At 35.7% G+C, this 10,807-nt stretch overlaps 1 protein-coding gene and 1 long non-coding RNA gene across 2 annotated transcripts; both read left to right on the top strand.

Annotated features, from left to right (window-relative positions):
* Positions 1-1,815: 1,815 nt before the first annotated feature.
* On the top strand, positions 1,816-4,983 carry LOC108663198 (uncharacterized). The gene is made up of 4 exons (XM_088809256.1): positions 1,816-1,917; positions 2,577-2,650; positions 3,469-3,538; positions 4,102-4,983. The coding sequence occupies exon 4, from the start codon at positions 4,108-4,110 to the stop codon at positions 4,981-4,983; it is 876 nt and encodes a 291-aa protein (XP_088665382.1). The 5' UTR covers positions 1,816-1,917; positions 2,577-2,650; positions 3,469-3,538; positions 4,102-4,107.
* A 1,605-nt stretch (positions 4,984-6,588) lies between these two features.
* On the top strand, positions 6,589-8,325 carry LOC108660875 (uncharacterized). Its single transcript, XR_016028083.1, has 3 exons — positions 6,589-6,690; positions 7,350-7,423; positions 8,242-8,325. It is a non-coding gene; the product is annotated as an uncharacterized LOC108660875 (long non-coding RNA).
* The last annotated feature ends 2,482 nt before the right edge of the window (positions 8,326-10,807 follow it).

Genomic DNA, 10,807 nt, shown 5'->3' with positions numbered 1-10,807 from the left:
CGACTTTAGATATTTTGAGTGATGTTTGTTTACTCACTGGGATTTTATAATCTCACCTCCCTCATTTTCACCCATTTCAGGCTCAGAATAGATTGTAGATAACTGATATCGGCGAGGATTACAGTTGAACTTGCCACATCCAAAAACTGTAGGTTCATTTCTTTTGATACTTTTGGTCATTCGTGGGCCCACGTGTCACTGTAAATTAAATTCTATACTTTGGTTTTCTGTATTACGGTATGTAAGAATTTATTTTGTTTTTACGCTATAAAAATTATTTATGCAGTGTTCTTAAAATATCGTTTTATGTGAAAATTGAATATTTTATTGAATATTTTTATTTTATTATAATAGTTATAATTCCATTTTAAACTAATGTTTTAGACATCCAAAATTATTTTTGATTATGAAATATGTGTTTTCCACTTACATACTATATTTTTAGATGATTTTGAGATTTTTGGGATAAATGACCAAAATACCCCTGTGAGACAAAAATTATTATTTTATTTGTTTAAGTTGAAAACAGTTTAAAATCTTTTAGAATGTGGTATTTGGAAACAGTTACCCACAGGGGAAATGAAAAGCTGATATTAAAGCCTTGCGGAGTTCCGGTTGACATTCCGGGTAATGAATGTCAATCGAGACGTCGCGACGATTGTCACGGGCTCGATGGGAGTTTTGGGTCATGACAATTAAGTTGGTATCAGAGCTTTTGATTTTAAAGATTAGAGTTTTTGGGTTTAAAGTTATTTTAAAGCTGTTTTAAAAATTTACAGTGTCAGTGTGACCTCAAGTTAAGTTAGGTTAGGTTGAATAAAATACATGCATAAGCATATAGAGCTTGAGGTTGCCTAAACTCACTTTGTTCCCTCTTTTAGATTATTATGTCTCCTCGACGCGAACAACCACCTTTCACTAGATCAGCTGGGAGGGGAAGAGGTCGTTTCCAACGTCGTCAGTTAGGTGTAATAGGGGAGGAATCGACTGCATCCACCATTTGGGCAGCACCTGCTGCTGAACAGACCGAGACTTCTCCACATCCTCCACCTCCTCTGCCACTTACTAGTATTCCTTCTATGCCTCTTGAGGCAGTTCAGGCATTAGCAGCCTTCTTTACTACTATTGCTAGCCAGGCTCAGGCTGGTCAAGTTCTTCCTACAGTTTCTGTCAAACCCTGCTTTGTAAAATAATTATTACGTCATTTACATGCTCGATAGAATTTTTGTATATTTAGGAAGTTCGAGAAATTGTTAAAAGACGATATTGCCCTTAATGGTACCATTGAGTCGATTAAGCCTCGAACTAGTTCAAATAGGAATTTTAAGGTGAAATTAAGAGTTTCACAGTTCAGGGATGACTCAAAATGGTAATTCAGAGTTTGAGGATCAATTTGGAGTCAAACCAGAATTTTCACTATCTAGGGGCAAAATCGTAATTTTTCCACTCACGGATAAATTTTGAGATTTTGAGAGAATTTAGATCACATTTGACAAATTGGAGAATGGTATGAGTATAAGGGATGAAAAATATGTCTATGGGCATTTTTTTAGTTTTTGGGGCAAAAATGTAATTTTTCACTTTACGGGGGTAAAAGTGTAATTTTTAAAAATTTACCCCACCAAAACTTTGGAAAAGTCTAGAAATTTCATGGAAGACATGGATAAGTGAAGAGGATTGAGTGGTAGAAAAATAAAGTCAAAAAGATGACTAGAAAAAAATAAAATAATAAAATATTCAAAAGGTAAATAAAATAATAATATTTTATTAAGCCTATTAAAAGGCTTGAAAATTCCAGAATTATTCATTGGGAGGGTCAGCCAAAACCAGCAGGAGAGAGAGAGAAATAAGAACAAACCCTAGAGTGAGAAAATTCAAAGAAAAAGTGTGATTTTTCAAGGAATCAAGTGTTTAAAGGTATGATTTTTCAAGCTTAGCTTAAGATTTATCATTTCCATGCATTTCTCCTTATTTTCTATGGTTAAATTATGTGTTTTGATGATGGATTCAAATCTGATCATATGGGTTTAGAGAGAGAAAGTTGTTAGATTAATTTGATTTTGAACTATGTTAGTGTTTAGTGTTAGTTTAGCATGTTTATGAGTAAAACAACAAGAAAAATATTCATTTTCTCCATGAATTTCTCTAGGCTGAATCTAGCCAATGGTGTGTGAGGATGAGGTTGACTTTATTTTAAGAGAATTAGATGGAAAAATGATGAATTATGAGGTTGGAAATTAAATGGGAATTTTTGGTGCAAAAAAATTGAAATTTCTACCCACTAGGGGTAAAAGCGTAATTTGTGATCCGAACTGATAAATTGGACCACATTCATAGTCATTGAGGTATTGTGGATATAATTGGATAATTGAAATTGAAATGGATGGAATTGGAGTTGAATTGGAGATTTTAGAAATTTACACCGTATATAGGCAAGTTAGGTCGGACACTGTGATTAAGCAAATGTCCAAACATTTCACACCCTATCTAGTGCATACGCATGGATAAGAGCCTGAAATAATATATATTGATTTGACACAAATTATTGAATTTTTTGTGTCATGTATTGTGGATAGGTGGTGAGCTATTTGATACGGGTAAAAGACTACACCCGAGGACCGAGAATAGGAGTATATCTACTCCTAGTACAGTGAGTAAACTTACTATCGTCTTAATTATCTAGAGTAGATTTATTTAATTGTGTGATTTTATGAAAAAATGGTTTAATTGGAAAATTATTGTGTTTTATGGTAAAATGGGATTTTATAAAATAATTTTATAATATTTTTGAAAATTTAATAATGATTTCAAAAGTAGAGTAATTAGAGACCTATACTATGATTGTGTTGTTTATCCATGATTTTACATTAATGGCTTATGATAAATGTGGGTATGACTGGTTATTTTTATGATTTTAAGAATATGTGAACTGCTTTATTTGCCTTGAATGTGTTAAGTGAGCCATGTCATACTATTGTGATTTTATTGGTTGGTGGATTATAAAGTGGGCACTGCAGTGACGGGGGTTCCGTGGGCCAGCCTAATTAGAGGGGCACGGTTCCCAATTATTGAGCTTACCTCGATTGGAGAGGCGCGTAGGATAACTCCCGAGGTAGGATTTGAGTACACTTCACGCAGGCCACCACGTGAAAGTGGGACTCAGCCAACGCCAAGGAACGACTGTGTTGTCAGAGGTGAAATGTGTTTGTGTGTGTGACAATAAACAGCCTTGGCAGTCTCGGTAAGATGCTTTCGCGAGGTATCCCCGAGAATGGATTTTTGGCAAGAGCCAAGTTTTTGAAAAGTGCATAAGCCATGTTGAGTAATTAGATGAAATCCAATTATTTATATGGGTTGAGATGAATTATTTTAATTGTCTCCTATTACTCGGCTTTAGATTATTTTGATGATGTTTGTCTACTCACTGGGATTTTATAATCTCACCCCTTCTTCCTATACATTTTTCAGGCTCAGAATAGGCAGTAGACTGTCAATTACATCGAGAAGTAAATTTCGGAGTTGCATCCTAGAAAGCAAGGTTATAGACTTAAACCTTCTCAGTTATTTGGGGGCTCACGTGTCATTGTAATTTAAAGTGCATACTCTAGTTTTCTATATTATAGTATGTATAAATTTATTTTGTTTTTATGTGCAGAAAATTAATTTTTTGATGTTTCAAAAATAAACATATATATATATTGTTTTACATTAAAATAGATTATTTTAATTAATATTTTTAGTTTATTTTATTATTCAAAAAAAAAAAAAAAAAAGGAAAAAAAGAGAGAGGAATGGAAAAACTGGTACAAAAGCCTTGCGAGGTCTCGAGAGGCGTTCGGGGGAAGAATGTCTATCGAGGCTTCGCGGCGGTTGTCACGGGCTCGATGGGAGTTCCGGGTCGTGACAATTCGATTGGTATCAGAGCTTTTGGTTAACAAAGCATGGTTTTAAAGTTTTTGATTTTTATAGTTATTTTAAGAATTCACACTGGCACTGTGTGGCCCCGGGTTGAGTTAAACTAGGTTAAGTTAAGTTGGGTTAGGTAAAGTTGCATGTATGTAGAGTCTGAGATTACCTAAACTTGCTTCGTTTCCTTTTTAGATTACCATGCCTCCTCGACGTGAGCGCCCACTCCCTACTAGATCAGCTAGGAGGGGCAGAGGTCGTCTTAGGCAGGGTCAGCCAGACCTTAGAGGAGAGGAATCGACTGTGTCTCCTTTTCGAGCAACACTTGCTGCTGAACCGGTCGAGATTCCTCCGCCACCTACTAGCATTCCTACCGTGTCTCCTGAGGTAATTCAGGCAATGGCAGCCTTCTTTACCGCAATGGCTGGTCAAGCTCAGACTAGTCAGGTCCCACCTGTAGTGCCACCAGTTACTCCTTCAGTTCCATTGGCACATGATGTCTCTATTTCTAAAAAGCTGAAGGAGGCTAGACAACTGGGTTGCGTGTCCTTTGTGGGTGAGTTGGACGCCACCGCAGCTAAGGATTGGATTAATCAGGTTTCAGAGACACTCTCTGATATGAGATTGGAGGATGAGATGAAGCTGATAGTGGCTACGAGGTTATTGGAGAAGAGAGCTCGTACATGGTGGAATTCGGTGAAGTCCCGTTCCACTATTCTCCTAACTTGGTCAGACTTTCTGAGGGAATTTGATAGTCAATATTATACCCATTTCCATCAAAAAGAGAAGAAGAGAGAATTTTTGAGTCTGAAGCAGGGGAATTTAACTGTAGAAGAGTATGAGACTCAATTTAACGAGCTGTTGTCTTATGTGCCTGATTTAGTGAGGACTGAACAGGATCAGGCCGATTATTTCGAGGAAGGGCTCCGCAATGAGATAAGAGAGCGAATGACTGTGACAGGTAGGGAGCCCCATAAAGAGGTAGTACAAATGGCCTTAAGGGCTGAGAAGCTCGCAAATGAAAATAGGAGAATGCGAGCTGAGTTGGCAAAAAGGAAAAATCCGAATGTCCTCTAGTCAGCCACTAAAGAGGAGCAAAGGCTCATTTGTTTCAGGGAGTGCTCCTTCTGTTTCGGTAACATCCTCTCGACCATCATTTTCACAAATGCAGCAGAGGCCTCCGAGATTCAGCGGATCTGCAGTGACTACTTCTGAAAAAAGTTTCGGAGGTTTTGATAGATGCAGAGAATGTGGAAGATTTCATGGCGGGGTGTGTTGGGGGCCTTTGCGATGTTTTCATTGTGGCCAGACGGGTCACTTTAGAACTAATTGTCCACAGTTAGGACAGGCCACTGTAGCTGCTCTATCTTCATCAACTCGTACGGACTTGCAGATGAGAGATTCCTCTGGAGCACAACCGAGACAGGGAGTAGCTATTCGACCTGATGTGGAGAGTAACACCCCAGTATACCCACCTTTCAAACCACTGACTCGTGCGTCAACAAAAGTTTTTACGGTAATGGAAGATGAAGCACGAGTCCAACCTAGAGAAAGTGAATGAAAAGTTAGGTGGAAATGTAAGATAATGATAAGAGATGTAAATACTAAGTTCTGAGAGTGTAAATAAAGCTTTTAAGAATAATATAATAAATGAGTTTATGTAAAATATCGCTATGGAATTTTCTTAATGTATTGTGGAAATTGGAGTTCAGAAATGCATAAGACATGAAAGATGAATCTTTGAGGCATTGATGAGAATGAAAGTGCAACCCCACATGTGTAGGGATTAGTAATATGGGTAACTAAAGTGAAGAATGATCCTGAGTGGTTCAAGATTTAAATTTCATGTATGATGAGTGATGTAGGTAGAGCAACGAAAAGAACATCTCAATAGTTAAAGGATTGTGGAAGAATGCTCAAACGAAGGAGATGACATGAGATGTTGAATATTGGATAAAAACTAATACCCCTATCTTTTCTTGGAGTTTGATAAGTGAAATTTTGGGGACAAAATTTTTTTTAAGGGGGGTAGTGTTGTCAAACCCTGCTTTGTAAAATAATTATTACGTCATTTACATGCTTGATAGAATTTTTGTATATTTAGGAAGTTCGAGAAATTGTTAAAAGACGATATTGCCCTTAATGGTACCATTGAGTCGATTAAGCCTCGAACTAGTTCAAATAGGAATTTTAAGGTGAAATTAAGAGTTTCACAGTTCAGGGATGACTCAAAATGGTAATTCAGAGTTTGAGGATCAATTTGGAGTCAAACCAGAATTTTCACTATCTAGGGGCAAAATCGTAATTTTTCCACTCACGGATAAATTTTGAGATTTTGAGAGAATTTAGATCACATTTGACAAATTGGAGAATGGTATGAGTATAAGGGATGAAAAATATGTCTATGGGCATTTTTTTAGTTTTTGGGGCAAAAATGTAATTTTTCACTTTACGGGGGTAAAAGTGTAATTTTTAAAAATTTACCCCACCAAAACTTTGGAAAAGTCTAGAAATTTCATGGAAGACATGGATAAGTGAAGAGGATTGAGTGGTAGAAAAATAAAGTCAAAAAGATGACTAGAAAAAAATAAAATAATAAAATATTCAAAAGGTAAATAAAATAATAATATTTTATTAAGCCTATTAAAAGGCTTGAAAATTCCAGAATTATTCATTGGGAGGGTCAGCCAAAACCAGCAGGAGAGAGAGAGAAATAAGAACAAACCCTAGAGTGAGAAAATTCAAAGAAAAAGTGTGATTTTTCAAGGAATCAAGTGTTTAAAGGTATGATTTTTCAAGCTTAGCTTAAGATTTATCATTTCCATGCATTTCTCCTTATTTTCTATGGTTAAATTATGTGTTTTGATGATGGATTCAAATCTGATCATATGGGTTTAGAGAGAGAAAGTTGTTAGATTAATTTGATTTTGAACTATGTTAGTGTTTAGTGTTAGTTTAGCATGTTTATGAGTAAAACAACAAGAAAAATATTCATTTTCTCCATGAATTTCTCTAGGCTGAATCTAGCCAATGGTGTGTGAGGATGAGGTTGACTTTATTTTAAGAGAATTAGATGGAAAAATGATGAATTATGAGGTTGGAAATTAAATGGGAATTTTTGGTGCAAAAAAATTGAAATTTCTACCCACTAGGGGTAAAAGCGTAATTTGTGATCCGAACTGATAAATTGGACCACATTCATAGTCATTGAGGTATTGTGGATATAATTGGATAATTGAAATTGAAATGGATGGAATTGGAGTTGAATTGGAGATTTTAGAAATTTACACCGTATATAGGCAAGTTAGGTCGGACACTGTGATTAAGCAAATGTCCAAACATTTCACACCCTATCTAGTGCATACGCATGGATAAGAGCCTGAAATAATATATATTGATTTGACACAAATTATTGAATTTTTTGTGTCATGTATTGTGGATAGGTGGTGAGCTATTTGATACGGGTAAAAGACTACACCCGAGGACCGAGAATAGGAGTATATCTACTCCTAGTACAGTGAGTAAACTTACTATCGTCTTAATTATCTAGAGTAGATTTATTTAATTGTGTGATTTTATGAAAAAATGGTTTAATTGGAAAATTATTGTGTTTTATGGTAAAATGGGATTTTATAAAATAATTTTATAATATTTTTGAAAATTTAATAATGATTTCAAAAGTAGAGTAATTAGAGACCTATACTATGATTGTGTTGTTTATCCATGATTTTACATTAATGGCTTATGATAAATGTGGGTATGACTGGTTATTTTTATGATTTTAAGAATATGTGAACTGCTTTATTTGCCTTGAATGTGTTAAGTGAGCTATGTCATACTATTGTGATTTTATTGGTTGGTGGATTATAAAGTGGGCACTGCAGTGACGGGGGTTCCGTGGGCCAGCCTAATTAGAGGGGCACGGTTCCCAATTATTGAGCTTACCTCGATTGGAGAGGCGCGTAGGATAACTCCCGAGGTAGGATTTGAGTACACTTCACGCAGGCCACCACGTGAAAGTGGGACTCAGCCAACGCCAAGGAACGGCTGTGTTGTCAGAGGTGAAATGTGTTTGTGTGTGTGACAATAAACAGCCTTGGCAGTCTCGGTAAGATGCTTTCGCGAGGTATCCCCGAGAATGGATTTTTGGCAAGAGCCAAGTTTTTGAAAAGTGGATAAGCCATGTTGAGTAATTAGATGAAATCCAATTATTTATATGGGTTGAGATGAATTATTTTAATTGTCTCCTATTACTCGGCTTTAGATTATTTTGATGATGTTTGTCTACTCACTGGGATTTTATAATCTCACCCCTTCTTCCTATACATTTTTCAGGCTCAGAATAGGCAGTAGACTGTCAATTACATCGAGAAGTAAATTTCGGAGTTGCATCCTAGAAAGCAAGGTTATAGACTTAAACCTTCTCAGTTATTTGGGGGCTCACGTGTCATTGTAATTTAAAGTGCATACTCTAGTTTTCTATATTATAGTATGTATAAATTTATTTTGTTTTTATGTGCAGAAAATTAATTTTTTGATGTTTCAAAAATAAACATATATATATATTGTTTTACATTAAAATAGATTATTTTAATTAATATTTTTAGTTTATTTTATTATTCAAAAAAAAAAAAAAAAAAAGGAAAAAAAGAGAGAGGAATGGAAAAACTGGTACAAAAGCCTTGCGAGGTCTCGAGAGGCGTTCGGGGGAAGAATGTCTATCGAGGCTTCGCGGCGGTTGTCACGGGCTCGATGGGAGTTCCGGGTCGTGACAGTTTCTCTAGCTGCTCCTTCAGTACCACCATCCCCACCTCCTGTCCCACCACCAGTGCTGGATGTTTCTGATTCTAAGAAGCTTAAAGAGGCTAGGCAACATAGTTGTGTTTCTTTTATGGGTGAGTCGGACACAACCGTGGCTAAAGAGGTGGTGTGAATGGCTTTAAGAGCTGAGAAGCTTGCGAATGAAAATAGGAGTCTGCGAGTTGAGTTAGCAAAAAGGAGAAATCTGAGTGTATCTTCTAGTCAGCCACCAAAAAGGGGCAAAGACTCCTTTGTTTCAGGAAGTTCACGTAGATGCAGAAATTGTGAGAATTATCATGTTGGGCCGTGCAGAGGGCCTGCACGATGTTTTCGTTGTGATCAACTGGGTCACATTAGGAGAGATTGCCCACAGTTAGGACGGGCTACGGTAGCTGCTCCATCTCCACCAGCTCATACGGATATGCAGGAGAGATTCCTCTAGATTGCAACCGAGACAGGGATAATTTTGACATACCACCAAGGGTAGATTAAATATGTTGAAATTAGTGCTCTAATAAAGTACATATGATAGAAAGCTAGTTTGTAAGTTGTAGTTTTCATGATCATGAAATATATAAAGATTATCAATATATGGACATACATTTGGAGTTGTAATTTACAAGTTTGAAGTATTTAAGATATGATTAAATGGAATTCGCATTAGTTAAGGTACGTAAATCTTTTAATTAATTTCTATGGAGTATACGTGATAGTAGAATGTAGGAACATCGTGCAGTGATGCTATATGGTGAAATCACTATACAATATGGAAAGGGTATTTTTGAGAGGGATTTATTGATTGATGATAAGTGATAAGCAATTTGAGATAAATGTAGCTATGAATAAATTTGGAGATTTTTGCTTAAGCAAACTTGTCTTAAATGTTATGGTAAAGATATATGAATGCTAGTGGCAAAATAAATACGTTAAATCAATGTTTTGATCGCACACTTGTGATAGAAAGTTAGTCTTGCTAATTGTGGTATAGACTCGAAAGGAAGCCACACGATTGTGAATAATTGAGGTAGTAGCTTTAAAGGTGGAAGAGTTGCTAAGATAAAGTGAATTCAAACCGTTGCAACGCCACAATACTGACTATCAAACGCTATCACGTTAAGAACCCCTAATGGCTAGAAAGCAAGAGCAAATTGAGAGTGGCATGAAGATGAAACTCACAAGTTGAAGAATGGTCATTGGTTTTCATGCTAAGCTTTGTTGTTTGGAGTCTTAAGTGCATTGGGAGGTATTAAGATAAAGATGATGAGTGAAATTACAAAGTTTTTTTTTTATTGCCTTATATATATTGGCATGTAAGAGAAAGAAAAGTTAGAGAATTTTTGAGATGGCTACATAAAAATAAATTAACATGTGGAGTGTTAAGATGAATAATATGATGACTGAAGTCAAATCTTAAGAAATAAAGAAGACAATAGATTAAGTCTTGTTAAAGACTAAAAAGGAAGCGAGCGAAAGGTTAGATGAATGTATGAGATACTGATAAGAGATGTCAATACCAAGTGAGGAAAATGTAAGTAAAGATTTCAATAATGATATAGCAAATGAGTTTATATAGAATATTGTTATGAGAATATACTGATCTTGTCTTGACATTGTTGAAAGGAAAGGATTAGTAACAACACAAGTAAACTAGGTGACATGCTGGAAACCCATGGAGATAAATTGAAGCATGAGTAGTTGGGCATGCCTTTATGGAAATGATATACTTGGTGTATAAAAGAGTAAATAAGTGATTAAGTGTTTCAAGAATGTTTAAACGCCCTTGAGAAAGAATTATAAGTTATACATGATGAGCATAAGATGCGTGACTTTGAAACTTGCTAAGGAGCCAAATGGCTAAGTTATGGGTTAAATGATCATATGTTGTGAGACATAAATTTAAAATAAATATCCCTAAGGAAATACTCAAGAGAAGTTCTACCATGGATCTTGTGAAAGTAAGCACTAAGTTATGTAGTTATAAAAAGGAAGCTATAAGCTGAGAGTGGTATAAGTATTAACATTAAAAAGTACTTGAGGAGAATTTAGTTTCAAGTCTTGTAATTTCAAGTACAATTTGTAAATTAGTTAAGGAAGAATGATG

This window comes from Theobroma cacao, chromosome 8 (genome assembly GCF_053813885.1).
Source record: "Theobroma cacao isolate CCN51 chromosome 8, ASM5381388v1, whole genome shotgun sequence".
NCBI classification, from domain to species: domain Eukaryota; kingdom Viridiplantae; phylum Streptophyta; class Magnoliopsida; order Malvales; family Malvaceae; genus Theobroma; species Theobroma cacao.
This window is presented reverse-complemented; position numbering and strand designations above follow the sequence as displayed.